The sequence below is a fragment of the Dendropsophus ebraccatus genome, chromosome 2, assembly GCF_027789765.1.
Source record: "Dendropsophus ebraccatus isolate aDenEbr1 chromosome 2, aDenEbr1.pat, whole genome shotgun sequence".
NCBI lineage: Eukaryota > Metazoa > Chordata > Amphibia > Anura > Hylidae > Dendropsophus > Dendropsophus ebraccatus.
This window is the reverse complement of record NC_091455.1, coordinates 189,632,023-189,649,908: the sequence shown is the minus strand read 5'-3', so window position 1 is coordinate 189,649,908 and position 17,886 is coordinate 189,632,023. Positions and strand designations below refer to the sequence as shown.

The following is a 17,886-nucleotide window of genomic DNA, read 5'->3' as shown; positions in this document are numbered from 1 at the left end:
CTAATAAAATATCCTAAAAACGTCCTTCGCTATTAGGCCCTATTGGTTCATTCATTCTAGGTGATTGATTGGCTTAAAGCGTACCCATCATGAAAAATTTTAAATAAAATAATAATCAGGGGTTGTGATCACTAGCAGTTTTGCAAGATACTTGCTTTTTATTGTATAGTTTTCTATCTTTCTTGGTTTAAATCATCGATATTCATGTGACCAAACTGGTTCATGCTCCGTTTGTGCCAATATTTGGTATTCTCTTTGTTTAAAAAAAAAAAAAAAAAAAATAGACCAAACACAGGAAGTCCTAGTCTTTTGTGCTCATGACAGCTGTTCATCTGTATATCAGCTGAGGACAGTTAACTTAGTTAATAATATAATTAACCTATTTCTCATTATATTATCAGCTCTGCATTCTAAGCAGGAGACAATGCTCTTTGTTATTTAACAATTCAGTCAGTATAATGTCACCGTGTGGTTACAGAGGTTTTGGTGCTGTGTGAAAGGAGAGCTGACTGTACAATGCGAGCAACCCCAGGATGCACAGCAGCTGTACACATGCGCAGTAAAGGGAGACACCTAGTGGCCATATGTATAAGTGATTTAAACGTAGAAAACTTATTTAAAAAATAGAGTGTATTGATTGCCATCAGAACCCGACAATGTCTCCCGATAATGAACGCAAAACCCACAGGGGTTGTGAACGCACTAGGGCCTACAGAGAAGACTTTGGGTTCCCATCCAGGCATACAATGGCCCAATAAACAAGAGGTACATAATAATTGTACAATAATCTGACCACCCCAGATATCCAAATGAAATACTTGCTGCCGCCAAAGGCTGGGTTCACACTGCATTTTTGCAATCCGTTCTTTTCAAAAATCGGATGAAAAAAAACGATGCATTTGTGTGCATCCGTTTTGATCCGTTTTTCCATTGACCTCCATTGTAAAAAAAAAAAAATGGATCAAAACGGATCCATTTTTTTAACGGACACAAAAGTAGTGATCCGTTTTTTTTACAATGGAAGTCAATGGAAAAAGGATCAAAATGGATGCACACAAATGCATCCGTTTTGCAAAACGGATTGCAAAAACGCAGTGTGAACCCAGCCTAATATGCTTTGCTCTGTGCCTGCTCACTCTGTACTTTGGTACATTGGATAGCCTACCTACTTCTTACACCGTGCCTGAGGAAGGATACTCCATACCTGAAATGTTAAACTGCAATAAGAACAGACTCTCTTACTCTTTGCAACTCACTTCTGGTGTGCGGATCAGGGGTGATGGGGAAAACACACTGTCTGGAGGCCACCTAAGCTAAGCCTTTAGTGAAGAAGTGCCCCCTACTGGATTATAATATTGACCACCCCAAACACATGCTGGCTATATAACATGATGGATGTTATACTGTATTAATTACACTTACACATAGGAGAGAATTTATTGAAGTGTCACTGTCTTTTAAATTGTTTCTGCAGAAATCAATAGTCCGTCCGATTTCAAGAAACTTTGTAATGGGGTTTATTAGGCAAATATGCCATTATCTGCATTCAAAAAGACTTTCCCCCGATCCCCCCCCCCCCCTCTCTCATTCACTGCTCATTATCAGGAAATCTCGACTAGTTTACATCAGTCGAGCCCTGTCTAATCTATGGAGAGGGGAGGAGGGAGATTAGCCACCAGCAGAAAGGATTACACAGTGGGAGCTGTGTGCAAGCCGGTATTCGGAGTATATCAGTGTTGACTTCAGAGGAGATAGCCCGGTGATGTAGCTGTAAATTGACTCTTTGTTGTCCTGTTTTGGTGCCTCATCTCCCTCCACCCCTCCCCTTTCTATAGAGAACAATGAAGACAGAGGGGAGAGCTTCAAACTGCTTTTCATTAGAGATGAGCGAACCTGGAGCATGCTCGAGTCGATCCGAACCTGAACTTTCAGCATTTGTTTAGCGGTGGCTGCTGGAGTTGGATAAAGCCCTAAGGCTATGTGGAAATCATGGATATAGTCATTGGCTGTATCCATGTTTTCCAGACAACCTTAGAGCTTTATCCAACTTCAGCAGCCCCAGCTAATCAAATGCCGAACGTTCGGGTTCGGATCGACTTGCAAAAATGCATTTTTCGACTAATAACCCCAATTACCAAGTTTCCTAAAATCGCCTTGACTATTGATTTCTGCAAAAAAAAAAAAAAATTTAAACAGTGCCACTTTAAGGCTTGCAGGCCAAGATTCTAGCATGCTAAAGTTGCTCATTTTCATACATGCCTCACTAATCTAAAAATTTGCAACTTTTTGCTGGTTTACTATGCTTTACACCAGAATTTGGCACAATTTATACCCCATATCTAACATTTTTACTCTGAAGATAAGCAGGAATACACCATTTGTATTGGGTGGTGTGCTTCTCAATATGTTCGACCCATCTTACTCCAACGTTGACACATGACAGATATCAGACTGTACCTAGAGCAGGTACTGAAATAGTAACTAAAACTGTGCAAAATTCATTTCTATAATTGTTATTTTCCTCCACAGACTCTTCTGGCAAGCTCCATCCAGGACACATACCAGAGCACATTGCTTCCAGAGAAACTCCTACTCTCCCCATGAATAATGAGAATGCAAATTAGAGTAATTAATGAGAAAATTACCAATCCTAAATGTATTATATTGCCAATTTAGTGCATCCAATCCTGAGTTTCTTCCATACTTTCTATACCGATTGTTCTGCCTCTTTGTATTTCGCTATGGAAGGGTTACAGCGAAAATTACAGTTCTACAGTACAATTCTTCCATTTAACTATTTCGGTAAAGAAAGTAATACAGACATCATGTAGCGCTGTCACATGATAATATAGCTACTGTTTTAGTGACGTCCCCACCTCCACAATTGCCGCTGAACTATGCTAGAGTATCAGGGACACCTATCTTTACTGAAGAGTTGCCACGTCTGTGTAATCATTAAAAGGGATTGTGCTGCTAGTTGAGGCATTGCAGTCACTTTACCTTGCTGACTGATGGGTAAAATCAGCATTTAAATGTTCATTAACCTTATAAGATAAGGAGCAGTATTATTTTTCTGGCCATTATATAACTTGTATATCAACTTTTTCCCTTAGTTTTCCCCTCTGTAGGATTTATTTCTAATTTTTTTCAGTTGTCCCTGAGGTCTCTAAGGTGTCTTCTTTAAACTGCACACACATACAGAGGGGATCCTGCTCCACCATATTGCTATTAAACACTTTTAAAAGCAGCAGCATAGAAAACATTAAAGAGCAGTAATGAGCAGTGTAAGATGTCTATCAAAAGGGTTAAGATATAACACAAGAGCTTTCAGTGTGTTTTCGCAGCTAACCTCCCCCTCCATAGATCTGTATTCTCAAGATGGTTTGAGGCTACAGATGAGAGCAACTCGAATATGTTTGGGTCATCCAAACCGGAGTAAGCAGCATTTGATTAGCGGTGGCTGAAGTAGTTGGACAGCCATTGGGAGTCCTAGAAAACATGGATACAGCATATGGTTGCAGCCACCGGTAATCAAATGCTGCATGCTCTGGTTTGAACAGACCAAGAATGCTCGAGTTGCGCTCATCACTATTTGAGGCTGGTGTCACACATGGCAGTTTTTAGGCCAAAACCAGAAGTGGACCTTTAGATTTCCCTTTCCTTTACCACATATCCCTTTGAACGATTAAATAAAAACCTGCCTCAAAACTTTGTAAAAACCGCCTGGTAAGTGGAGAAAGGAAACCAAGAGACCTGTTCCTATGTATTTACTTATATTATTGATTTATGTGAAGTCTGTTAAAGTGGTTAGTAACTTGGCCAGGTTGCTCGGGCTGCAGGGGACATGTCGGTGATGCATACTTACTTGTCCCATTCCCCACCACTGCCGGATCCCGGGTTGCCCACTCTGCGCCACTTCCTGTGTTTTCAGAACATCCAATGATGTTGCGCTCCAATAGGAAGCGGCCGCTCAGTATAGACTTTATGCTGACCAACCATTTCCGGCAGCAGCGGGAAACATGTCCCCCCCGGCCAAGTATTCTATGTCCTGGCCAACCTCTAAGTCCTAGAGATACCTTTAAAGAGAATGTACCACCAGGTACATCCTCTTTAAGCTGAACCCACGGATTGAACAGCGCCGTCATGGGGAAGCCGATGCCGCGGTTTGTTTTTCGGACTCCTTTAGAATGAATGAAGCCGCGTCATACAGGGGAGGGAATTCCCTCCCACTGGGGGCGGGCCGGCCTACCTCCAGTGCTTGAGCACAGGGTTCCGGTGCATAGAACGGCAACGGGCACAGTAACCGAAAAACAAACCGCGGCACCAGTTCCTCGTGATGGCGCCGTTCAATCCGTGGGTTCAGCTTAAAGAGGATGTGCCTGGTGATACATCCTCTTTAAGGAAAGGCTAAAGTCTATGGTCTTTAACTTTTTAGTTTGTATATTGCAGTTAACACTGAGCGTAGAAAAAAATCTACTTTTTTGTGGCAAAAATACGGCCCCATTATGACAATTACAGCCGTAAATCAGGCTCTTTATTTACAGCTGTAATAGTCAAAATACGGCTGTATCTTCACCTTAAAATGACAGTAGTCCTAAAAAAAAAAGCCAAAAAGAAACCTTGTGTGAACATACCCTATGAGTGTAAAGTACTACTTTACAAGTGTATAGTATGAGTCCTGTCTTTTTTTCTTTTCTTTATAGAATTGGAACAGTCTATGTCTTTAGTGAACATTACTTCTGTCCAAGTTTAAAAAAACAGCAGCCATAGTTCTTTCTACTCGTACATGGGAAGGCTACACACTTTTTTCTTTGGTATCTTTTTATGAACCTTTCCATAGATTTTGGTTCTGCTTCCATTTAGAGATCACTTTAGGTTAGACAGAGGTTAAATGATTCCCAGCTAAATTAGTCATTAAAGAAGGCATCAATGGCAGGCCACTGGACCATGTCTTAATAGAATGCTATAAGGCATTAGGATTTTAATAACTCACAGGTATGACAGGTAACGCGGAGCATTAAGGAGAACAGACTGTGCCAAGAGTATAGGCTAGAGACACTTTAAGCAGTAGGTCTCGTGGGGCGTTTGGTACGATGCTACTATCCTCCGGAAAAAAAAAAAATTCAAACTCTGCCAAACCCCAGCAAAACTCATTTATCTTGTCGTAGGGAGCAGCCGAGCATGTACTTCCAGCTGACAGCGTGGCACTTTCTCACCACACACCACTGCCCGAACTGGAACATTCTGCTCCCTCCGTGGGTCTCAATCAACGGAAATACTGTGATGCTAGCACTCCTCATTAGGACTAACAGCTGTCTCCCCAGTCACACAGAGACTGCAAACTGTTTTGCATAACAATCTGCTGAAATTTCACACACACAGGGAAAAAAAATATGATGTGAAGAATGCTGGACCATGAAATGCTGATGCAGTATGATCTAAGTTGGCATAATGTCCTAAAATTAACCGTGGGCTTTCCGGAAGCGGCGGCGATGATGCTGTCAGAATCAAAGGAGATATCGGACTGGATGAGTACGAGGATAGAAGCTTCCGAGATATCCAAAAACTGTCATGTACAACGTCTGCGCCGCCCGAGGGGAGCAGCATCATGCTACCTCTCGCTATTGATACTCTCGGCTAGGTACCGCTAGAAGAGTTGGCGCTCGTGTTGACTTTTATTAAATGTCACTTCTAATGTACTGTTTCATGAGTAAGTATCCAAGTCCCATTACCTGCATATTAGAACTTTGCTCTGTGATAGGGAAATTTGATACAACCCCTTTCTATAATATCAGACATGTGGGTCAATGTGCTTAACGTAAGGCTCTGTAGAAAACACCAACCTATTAGGTATTACTACATGGAGATTAGAGGGAGAATTTATCAAACCAGGTGAAATTATTATCTGATATGTAAAAGTTACAATCTACTAATATACTGGAATTTATGGAAGGGCTGGGGGTTGGAAACCATCCCATGGGCTAGAGCTGTGAATGTGATCTAACCGCTTCTTAAAAGGGGTAATGCAGCGTTTTTCTTTTTCTGCCTAATCAACACACATTACAAAGTTATATAACTTTGTAATGTGTTCCCCCACTCCCTTTGTATGTCTATTCTGTGTATATCTATGCTTTTTGTTTTGTTTTTTGTTTTTTTGTTTTTTTTTTGGGGGGGGGGGGGGGGTCACTGTCACTTCATAAAACTTTTTACATGTCAGAGACCAATCATATTCTTTTACATCACATGGATGACTGGATGAACAGGTGTTACTTACTTGGGGAAGTTGTGGCACCAGAATGCAATACGGGAAGAAGGCAATATGGCGGAGGCAGGGGAAACATTGGGTCCTGGCATACAGGTGGATGTTACTTTAACATGTACTACAATCTCATACACTTCATCTTAGCAGTACTCCCTAATGGCAGTGGTCTCTTTCACTAGTTGCACTGCTGAAATAGTTCAAGATTCTGTTAGAATGGAATGGTGGGTCACACACAGAAGACTGGGGTTCCCATTCCAAGCTTGACCTCTAGTCATTTTTTTGAAAACATTAAATATCAACAGTTCAAGCGATTTTAAGAAACTTTGTAATAGGTTTTATAAACCAAAAGAGTTTCCTTCTGTACTAAAAAAGCAATCTCCCAGCCTCCCCCCTCACTGCAGAAGCAGCAGGATTTTTGTGTCCATTATGTGGCTATGGAGAGGGGAGGGGCTGTTAGGAGTGACTGAGCACGGAGCAGTCTTGCACAGCACAACACCCTGCAATCTTCTCTCAGTAAGATCATAGATAAGCACTGACCTTTCGGACCCCAGAATCCAGCGTCTTAGGTGCCCAGAGAGTCTACAAACAGCTGACCTTCATGTCACCTCTTCCTGCTCCCTCATCTCCCTCAGCCCCTCCCCCCTTCATAGGCTTATGCCCCTATTCCACGAGACGTTTGGGAGGAGCAAACGAGCGCTATTAGCGCTCGTTTGCTCCTCGTTCCCCGCTCGCTGCCGCTATTCAACGCGGCTGCAGCGAGCGGGTGAGTGCGGGAGGGGGCGGCGGGGAGCTGCGGGGGGGCTGCAAGGGGGATCGCTGATCGTCCGGGCAGCCCATAGGATATAGCAGCGTCTGCTGCCGATGCTCCTATTCAACGGAGTGACGACAGCAGATCGCTGCTATATCAGTCGCTTGTTTTTCAACATGTTGAAAAACAAGCGACTGCAACGATCAGCCGACGTGAACGATGTCGGCTGATCGTTGCACTCTATTCCACGGGACGAATATCGTTCGTAGCGGCCGATATCGGCCGAATACGAACGATATTGCTCCTTTAAACGACCCGTGGAATAGGGGCTTTACAATGGCGAGAGCAGAGCCAGTCTTCACTGGCTTCTCTGTAATGAAGACGTGTTTGCCTGATAATGCACAGATAAGAAGTCAGGGGGGGAGGCTGGGAGATTGCTTCTTGAGTACAGAAGGAGGCTTTTTTGGCTGATAAAACCTATTACAGAGTTTCTTATAATCGCTTATACTACTGATTTCTGAAATAAAAAAAAATATGACAGTTACGCTTTAAATTGCAAACCACACCTGGACTGCAAAACCGGAGACAAGAGTCGTGCAGTGGCCATGTTTTTCTAATGCTGGATAACCCCTTTAAAGGATTTGCTCAGGGACCTAAGTACCACTATACCAGCTATAGCGGCTGCTAGAGGACCCAATCTTAGGGATGCCACCTGGCCAGCCACACTTACTTATACTGAACATGCTTTACAGCCAACAGCTAAACTGACAGCTCCTTACAGCATGACTACTGGAAGTCGGGAAGTAGGAGGAAGACAAGTAATTGGGCGTCCGGAGTGAGCTGTATACACCCCTACACAGCTAAATGTAATTCGATTTATACTGGGGTACTGTGGGGTGTACAGGACCCCCATAGCTGAGAGCTACAGCAGCATCCATAAGGTCTGGAAAAATATTCTGCACAATATGTGGCAGAAATTCCTCGGGATTTCCTCACTCCCTACGTACTTTGTTATAAAATGTTGAGGTCCATTGAAAAGTTTGCTATGGGGCCCAGCATTTCCTTTGTACGCTCCCTGGATCTGTCGCTAATGTCTTTGTGCCAGGTAGCACAGGACACCTTTGGAGGTCTGGACAGTATGCCTCTGAGCAGTTTTACAGCACAGGGTGGGCATTCGCAGCCTTACGCTTTATGGCTGATCAGACTCTGCAGCTATCACAGGTTTCCCCCTAACTCCCAGCCTGCCCAAATCCCTGAAACAGTTAAACTGTAAGTATATCTGCTCTATATCTAGAAATGAAGCCTAAGTAGTTATCCCAATGAAGAACAAGATTAAGATTCTGTATAAATTCCCATCAGCGGAATGAATCAGGATTCCATACATAATGATTCACCGTCTGCCCATTTCCAATGGCACTTAAGGTGGATGTCATGAAAGGCACCTTATAAATGATGGGCACAAATACCTGTTCAAAGCGTAAAAGTGATCAGGGATATGTGGATTTTGCTCATCTATGGCAAGCAATTCTATCTCAGCCAGCCACACAGATTTCAGAATGTCTCATAAAATAAATGAGTTGTGACAAAAATTCTAATGGAAAAATGAATGTTTTGCATTTAAGTGCTTGCAAGTAAAAAGCAGATGGCAAAAAAAGGAAAGATATGAAATTAAGTCAAATCAAGTTAGAATAGAAGAAGTATCGAAAAGAAGACTGTGCGTGTGAAAAAGTAATTATTAAAGGGAGAATCCAGAAAAATTGAGTCACTTATTGTAATCGCATCTGATGGAGTCTATTAGAGCACTCATCCATTCTTCTGTCAGGCACTGTTTAGTATACACATGTACTGGACAGGAAATAGTTCTTAAAGGGGTTTTCCAGGTTCAGAAAAATATGGCGCTTTCTTTCAAAAACAGTGCCATCCTTGTCTCCAGTTTGGGTGTGTCTCCATTTTGGGTGTGGTTTTGCAAAAAAGGTAAGTGACAGTGATGAGAGAACTTGCTGAACCTTCGGCATTTGATTACCGGTGGCTGGAGAAGTTGTATGCAGCCTTAGGGAGTTCTGGGCTACATGGGCATAGACTTAGGTTGTATCCATGTTTTCCAGGCAGCCCTAGGGCTGCATCCAACTTCTCCAGCCTTACCTGTTTGACCCAGTTCTGAAACCACCAAAAATCTATTTGTTTTGGGAGTCATAGTTCAGTATTTTGTGGTTGTACTTCCTGGTTCAGCATTTACTCAATACTGCAAGTACCAGGATGCACTGCTGTCCCTTAGCTGTTCATTACAGCTCTCCCACCCAGCCTACTCCACTCCCCCAGCACCCCTTCCAGTTCCCCACCCAAAGCTGTTGCAGAACAACAAATTTCACTGCAGACTATTGCACAATCCATAAGTCGCCTGCTTTTTTTTACTCCTTAAGGGTGCGTTCACACCTACAGGATCTGCAGCTGATTTTCTGCAGCAGATTTCAGTTAAATAACGGAACACAGCATCAAATCTGCTGCAGATCTGCTGCAGATCCTGTAGGTGTGAACGCACCCTAAGGGTGCTTTCACACGTACAGGATCTACAGCAGATTTGATGGCGCAGATTTGAAGTTGCAGATTCAATGCAAAGTAACTCTGGGCCATCAAATCTGCTGCAGATCTTGTACATGTGAACGCACCCTAAAAGAAACAGATCACTGATCTCAGGGAGACCAGCCAAACAATAACACTGCCAGCTGCCGGTTAAAGCGCTCAATGCAGTGAAATCCTAGGTGCATTACTCTCTGGGAAATATGAATATGCAAAAGAAGAGCCTGTGAAGTCTCATTTAAGAGTCTTGAAAACACAGGACTTGCCAGATATCCCTCCAGGAAGGACCCAGCCAAGGGGTGGGCCCCGTAGGGAAACCACCAAAACCACCATATTAAAGTGGCTCTATAAGTCAATGTAATGACAAGGGATAAACCAAGGCCAGATAGCCGTCAGTGTTATCGTTTGGCTGGTCTCCCTGAGATGAGCGATCTGTTTCTCTTATGGCTTTACTAAGCAGTGCTCCCACCTAGCCAGAATCCTGCTCCACACTGATGAGGGGCAACACCCCGAAAAAGCTGTCTGTGGATAGAACCTGGCCTTGGTTTTTCCCTTGTCATTACATTGACTCATAGGGCCACCTAATATGGTGGTTTGGGTGGTTTCCCTACAGGAGCCAACCCTTCCCAGAGGGATATCTGGCTAGTCCGGTGTTTTCAAGACTCTTAAATGAGGCTCCACCGGCTCTTCTTTTGCATATTTTTTTACTCCTTGTCTGCTCAGATGTAGGCTGGAGATGGTGACATCACTCAGGGGGTGGAACTATAGCTCAGAGACTAGATCCCACCAAGCCTCCTGTGACAGAGGATGATGTGTTGTCATAGGAGTGAGGGAGGAGTTGGGGGGTCTATTTTCCAATTCCTCAGTGGTAAGGCACGGAAAAGCCACTGAAGCCAGTACTATTAGTCATAACACTATATTAGAAAATTATATATCTTGGGGTTATAGTTTAATTTACATACAGTTTTCTGATACCGGAGTACCTCTTTAAAAAAAAATGGGGAGTGGTCTTGGTCGCATATTAAATGCTTTGTGGAAACACAGCCTGAAAGGGCTACCTGGGCTTGTACAACTGATGGCCCATTCAAAGACTAGGGCCATCCCAGAGTGTGCAAGAAAACCTTATGCCGAAACCAACAGAATCTTTAAGAACCACATCCACAGAGAAACAGAAAAGGCTAAGCCCTCTGCTTTTAAAGTGACTCTGTACCCACAATCTGACAGCCCCCCCACCCCCACCCCCCAAACCACTTGTACTTTCGGATAGCTGCTTTTAATCCAAGATCTGTCCTGGGGTCCCATTGGCAGGTGATGCAGTAATTGTCCTAAAAAACAACTTTTAACCTTGCAGCCCCGTGCCCAACGGCCATGGCCTAGAGTGTCTGTGCCCTAACTTTGCACCACCCCCCCTCCTCACCCTTTTCCTCATTAGGAATGCCACTGGAACATTTTCTCCTGTCTGAACATTGCACAGGTGTCTTAACGATCCAGCCCATGTTCAGTATTCACACTGCTGACGAATAGGAGACAATCTGCCTGGAGCATTCCTAATGATGAGGAGGGGGAGGAGGGACAGAGAGGGTGTGCCAGCCTAATGCATACACATTCTAAGCCACGGCCGTTGAGCACGGGGCTGCAAGGTTAAAAGTTGTTTTCTAGGACAATAACTGCATCACCTGCCGAACGGACCCCAGGACAGATCTTGGACTAAAAGCAGCTATCCGAAGGTACAAGCAGTTTGGGGGGGGGCAGATTGTGGGTACAGAGTCGCTTTAAGTGCACTAGAAGTAGAGAGGGATTACTATGATAAAGAACAGGAATCAGACAGATTTGTTTTGTTTTTATCTTTCTGTCCCTTTAAGTCTGAACTCTGGGCTTCCAACAAAACATGACTAAGAATATATATAAAAAAAAAAAAAAAAAAAAAAAAAAAGATTTTGTAGATTTCAAGAAAATAAACCCGGCCAAAGCCTGTGCACTGGATTTAAGGAATATGAAATGACGTGGGGGAGATTTGTCTCACAGCTCTACAGGCTAAAAATAACAGGAGAAACGCCTTAACCTTTGACACTGAATACCCCCGTGCCTTGTAAAACCGCTGGAGCCTACCGTCACCTTGATCCTTGCTAAATCCGCAACACAGTTTGTTTTCATTAATGGGAGTCAATAAGGTAAAAGTCTTCCCAAACCAAAAGAAGCATGCGTCTATCTTAGTGGTACGGATGAATTTTGGAAGAATTTAGACCTAGTAATGTAAGACGAGCAGCTAGTGACAGCGCCAGAGCGCCACCTGCTGGAATCAGGAGAAAAAAAAAACACCTTAATAAATCTGACAATTTTTCTCATAAATATTTGCCTATTATTTTAATGGAACCATTATATCCTTATTATTTTTTTTTGTTTTATTTAAAGACTTGCTGCCTCAGTAAACAATGTGCCAGATCATATATTAATACGCTAGTTAATGGGCCGACACAAGACAGATTGAAGGCTTGTTAAAATTTGTGCATACGTCCGCAGCGTACCACCGCCCGGGTCTTATCGCTCAGCTGCAGACACTCTTAAGAAAAGCTCTTTATTAAGATATAGTAGCAATGAAATTATGAAAAGGCGAGCCGAGCATTCACACGGTCCATAGAAGTCATATTTCAGCGGCAAATCTCTATTCAGATAGCCCACTCAAACTCAAAAGTATTACTTAGACCCGAGTAATAAGCTTAGGGATTTATAAATTGGAATCTCTACAGGACGGTTTTAAATCCAAATTTATTACAGAGTGAAGTAAAGTCCATAGGTGGGCTTTGGAGTCGGGCTTAATGTACATGAAAAGGTACAGATTAGAAAGGAAGGTTCTTAAGGGTCATGTCAAACTTCCATATATATAAAAAAAAAAAACTAAGTTAGGTATATAATATAGTGATAAAAATGTAATAAATGGCAGTGTAACCCAACCTGCAGCTCACCAGTGCTGGCAAAACTCCTATTATAAGGGCATGTTCACACTGAGTAATTCAGGCGAAATTTTGCTTGCCTCAGTGTGCCAAAGCCAGTCTATGGGAGAGCGCACGCTCCTCTACTGCCGCCGCCCTCCACTCAAAGAAGTGACATGTCCTTCTGAATTACTCAGTGCGAACATACTCTAAGGGTACTATTACACGGAACGATAATCAGCCGAATCAGGCCGATTTAGCCGATTATCGCTCCATGGAATAAATACAATTGTCAGCCGATGACAACGATCATCAGCTGATTGTTGATATAGGTTTGAACCTATAATTGTCGGGTGCCGACCGCGCATCGCTACATTTAATAGCGGTGCGCGGCCGGCGACTGACGATTTACATTACCTATCCAGGCTGCAGGGCTCCTCTTGCAGTCTTCTCCCCGGGTCCCACACGCTCCAATTTCAGAGTGGTCTGTCTGAGTGACAGGCCGCTCAGCCAATCACTGTCCGGGACCGCCGTGGCCAGTGATTGGCTGAGCGGCCTGTCAGCTAAGACAGGTTGCTCTGAAGCTGGAGCTGCAGACCGCAAGAGGAGCCCTGCAGCCTGGACAGGTAACGTATAAAATAAAAGCAAGGACATCGGTAACAATGTCCCTGCTGCCCTTGTTAAACAATAATTGGCCAGTGTAATAGGCCAAGTAAACAAGCGCCGATCTAGCAGATTGGCGCTCGTTTACAGTTATTATCGGGCCCCCATCGGCCCATGTAATAACACCCTTAAGCCTGTTATGATATGGAACCAATAGAGAACCACAGGTTGGTAAATGCTGATCTGTGGCATCAATTTTGTAAAAGAAAAAAAAAAAAAAATTAAATTTTTTTTATTGAAATTTTTTTCATTTGCAGTTGCAACCCTTTAAGATTTTAGTCCCCGACTTCTAAATCTTTAACCTATGTTAATTGTGAACTTGCTATAAAATATTCTCCCCCATACAGCTTAGAGTATAGATGAGCAGCGTACAGTAAAGGGAGTCTGACGGCAGTTGTGACCCCTTGAAATAGCTAATGGTGCTGGTTAGTTGTCTCCACTTTGGGTGCAGGTTTGGTAACTCAGTGAACTTTGAAGTGAATGGAGCTAAATTGCAAACCACACCTGAACTGGAGACAAGAGTGGTGCTGCCTCTATAGGAAAGTGGCCATGTTTTTATAGTACTGGATAACCCCTTTAAAAGGACATATCACTTGCAATCCAGCTTTCCCTACAGGGCGGTCACTTCCTTTGCATTGTACCAGACTCTCTGCAATGAATGCTCTTCAAACCCTCGGCCCTGGGCGAAGGCTCTAGTGGTCTTGAGGATGGCCGCTAGAAGGGTTGAGAAGAGTTCAGTGCAGAAGCACAGCACAGGAAGTAACAGCGCAGATAACACTCTCAATGTCTTTGGTTATGCAAGTAGTATGAATATCCACAAATGTATGTTTAAAGGGACCAACCTATTACGTGATAATTATCTTGGCACCAATGTGTCTCCCACAGAGCTTACATACTGTATGTCTCTAGGGACAATCCGAGCCCTGGAGACATGGGTAAGCGCAGTCGCAGAGGGAGTAAAAGTATATTTACCGCTCCCCGAGACCCTGACCACCTGAGGGCATTGCAGCCTGGCCACTGCTCTCAAGAGCTAAGAGCCTTATTACACGGGACGATTATCGTGCAAAAAATCGTAATATCATTAGAATTTAAACGATAATCATTCTGTGTAATTGCGATTGAAACATCTTTCGTATGTCGTAGATCTGAACCTAAAATTATCGTCAATCGTTCGCTGTAATTCCACATTTGTTTACTAATCGTTCAGTATAACTGCTTCATTGTTTTCCTGGGATCATGGTAACGATCGCAATAACGATCATAGTAACAATCATAACTAACGACCGTTCTGCATAATATAATGAACGATTTCAGGTTAACAATAAACAATCTTGCTTGCGATCGTTTATCGTTAGTTAAAAATCACTCTGTGTAATAGGACCCTAAGAGCGGTGGTTGTAAACCTAGGCAGCTGCTATAAACACTACAGAGACAAACTCCAAATGACAGCAATTTTGCAAAGCATTTGCAAATTTGCTTTCTTTTGCATTCCCTATCACCTAACAAAAGTTTAGGCGATAGAATACCCTATTAAATGGCTTTACCTTTACCTATCTAGCACAGTGTCTAGCACTGTTCCTTTAATCTTTAAGTAAAGTATGTGTGCATGTGAGAAAGCTCAACCTCAGAGAAATCTGGGTACTCAGAGATCTATGTACGCAAGTTCCCATACTGCGAGCTAGATACCATGTAGTATGGGAAAACCCAGGCCAGTCATATACTTTTGGTGCCCAGATTTGTAAAGAAGCCAGACAGTCATACATTGCCCTTGTAGGCAAAATGTTATATTACAAAATAACCATTCAAATGACCATCTGTGTAATATACAGTACAAGCAGGTGGAGCCCACCAGTGGCTCTCAGCTCTGGCATATTTAATATCCATGGCCTGATGGCATGTGAGAAGGAATTGTATTCATGTAATAACCCTTTAAAAGGCTAAAGAAACTGTGAAACTACCCCTTCAGGTCATATCAACCCTTTACTGATGTACCATACACACATGCTCATAGAAAAAAACTTCACAACAGTAATTTTAGCAGACTTTAACGCATTATATTCTGATTTACATTCCATAACTTATTCCATAGAATAATGACAAGAGTTGTCAATAAATAACCCCGATACTGTAGAACATAGAACTAAAAAAATCTAAATCAGAAGACTCAACTGTTGATAGAGTTTCAGGTAAGACGCAAAGTAGCATATGTTTCCCCAAAAATAAGCCCTACCCTAAAATTAAGTCCTACTTACAGTCAGCACCTCCAACACTAGGTTATGACATGTGATATCATGAAGATGGAGAATAGGCACACAGTAGCTTCCAAACATCCTGGACAAACAACTCCCTACCTCCTGCCATTACAGGGTAAAACCCATTTACTCACCTACCAAGTCTGCAGATTTGGGCTGAATCTACAAATAGATTCACTGATCTCTAACTAGTATAATGTATGAGTAACTGGCATACTCTATAGGTAACTGAACATTTTTACCCCCAGATAACATGAGTTCAAAAAGAAAAAAAATTGCAAGAGATGCTCATTATCTTGACTCTGCGCAGTCATCATTTTACTTTTCTTTTTTCTATTTCTTTCAATAAGAACATTTAATTCAACAATGTGCTATTACACTGAACGATTAGTGAACAAATGCGGAACTTGAGCGAATTAAAGCGAACGATTAACGATAATTTTAGGTTCAGCTCTAAATCAACAGTCAACGACACACAAACGATTTTACGATAGTTGCCTGCAATTACACAGAACGATTATCGCTTAATAGGGCCCTTACTTTTGGAGAAGCATAGTACATAGTGATATAGATGGTAAGGCCAAAAAAACACATAAGTCCATCCAATTCAGGGCCCTACTTCACAGGACAATTATTGTGCGAAAAATCGTTCGAATTTAAACGGCAATCGCTCTGTGTAATTGCAGGCAATGATTGAAAAGTCGTTCATATGTCGTTGATCATTGATTTAGATCTGAACCTAAAATTATCTTGAATGCGATTGTTTATCGTTAGTCGTTAAAAATCGCTCCATATAATAGGACCCTCAGCCTATTATTCTGTTGATCCAGATAAAGAGATAAAGGTAATAAAACCCCATCAGGTAGAAGCCAATGTTTCTCATTTTAGGAAGAAAAAAAATTCCTTCTCAACTCAAAATCCCTGCATCAACAACCTTTCTCCAAAATGTAATGATTATAACCTGTAATATTATTACGCTCCATACAGGCCCCTTTGACCTCTTTTACTGAATTCACCATGACCACTTCCTTTGGCAGAGGATTTCTATTATCTCAATGCTCTTACAGTAAAGAATACCATTGTCTGCTGGTATCGAAATTTTCTTTCCTGTAGATCAGAGGTGTCAAACTCACAGCCCTCCAGCTGTTTCTGGAAAAACTACAATTCCCATCAGGCCTAGACAGTCCAGACCTGATGGGAATTGTAGTTTTGTAACAGCTGGGGGGCTGTGAGTTTGTCACTTGTGCTCTAGATGTAAAGGATGTCCCCTTGTCACAGATACAGCGTGCCATGAAGCATCTGACTGGTTCCCAAGGTAGACCCTTATAAGACAAAAATGGTGTTCCTTCAACCATTAGCATTAAGAGCATTACCACTTCGGTTAGCTTATATTAATGTTCTGTGGATGTAAGTGCTGGTGTGATAACTCATACATGTAAAATCTGGGTTATACATTATGTGGGAGGCATTGAATACATTGAAACTTGTACTTACTCAGTGTGGCCCTGGAAAACATTCACAGAATGTATTGAGGGGTCTCTAAAATCCCACAGTCTGAAGGTTGTGTCACGGGAAGACGTCACTACAAGACGCTGTGTTGGATGTGTGCAGCAGTGGGTTAACTCCTGGTCGTGACCTGAAAAGAGAAAGTATATTACTGATATATTACACAAAGTCTTAGCATATCACCGGCACTACTCTTTTTATCCACAAGGTTGTGTTATTGTGCGCTAATGGGCTTTAGACACACTTGGGACTGCAATTAAAAGCAACGGAGGTGCACCCCACGAATAGGCATACTGTGAAAACAACAAGTTCATTAAAAAGCTGAGGGCACTCACCGAGAAATTGCGATGCTTCTATATTTTTCAACATGTAGTAAAACCTTTGGCGATACATGTCACTGATCAGCAGACGCCAAACCACTTTATATATACAACACAGACATGATGGCCATTTCGCGCGCATGCGCGCTTCATCTGATGAAGCGTGGTGAGTGCCCTCAGCTTTTTGCTGAACTCGCTCCTATGTATATGTATATCTATGTGGCTGCTGAGAAGCAAATTATCAGCAATGTAGATATCAGGCTATCGCAATTGTATCTTTAGTTTCTACCTATGTCTTACTAGAAAGCTGTCAATGTATGGACATGACAATGCTGTTATATTGCCAGCAATACAGTAAACATGTGTTCACTGTTTTATGCCATAACACATGGTTGAAATCCAAAAAGATAAAGGCTATGTAAAGGCTGCATAATACATTGTTACAAAAGGTAAAAATTAATGTAAGTTAATATAGGGCATCTTGTTAGAGACCTTTTTAAATAGTTAGGGCAGGTCCCAAACTTTCAGATTGACTCTTGTTTAAAAGCAGTCACATGCCTCAATGATCAATGACCACACAAATGATCCTTGGATTGTTCACGTGGCCCTTTATTTCATTACTGTCAGC

At 42.4% G+C, this 17,886-nt stretch overlaps 1 protein-coding gene across 3 annotated transcripts in view; it reads right to left on the bottom strand.

Moving 5' to 3' along the window:
- Positions 1 to 17,886, bottom strand: part of WDR37 (WD repeat domain 37) — a 110,028-nt gene that overhangs the window by 14,054 nt on the left and 78,088 nt on the right. For all 3 annotated transcript variants that reach the window (XM_069958925.1, XM_069958926.1, XM_069958927.1), the window contains one exon: positions 16,927 to 17,068. In XM_069958925.1, the coding sequence (XP_069815026.1) occupies positions 16,927 to 17,068 (142 nt within the window). The remainder of the gene's footprint in view (positions 1 to 16,926; positions 17,069 to 17,886) is intronic.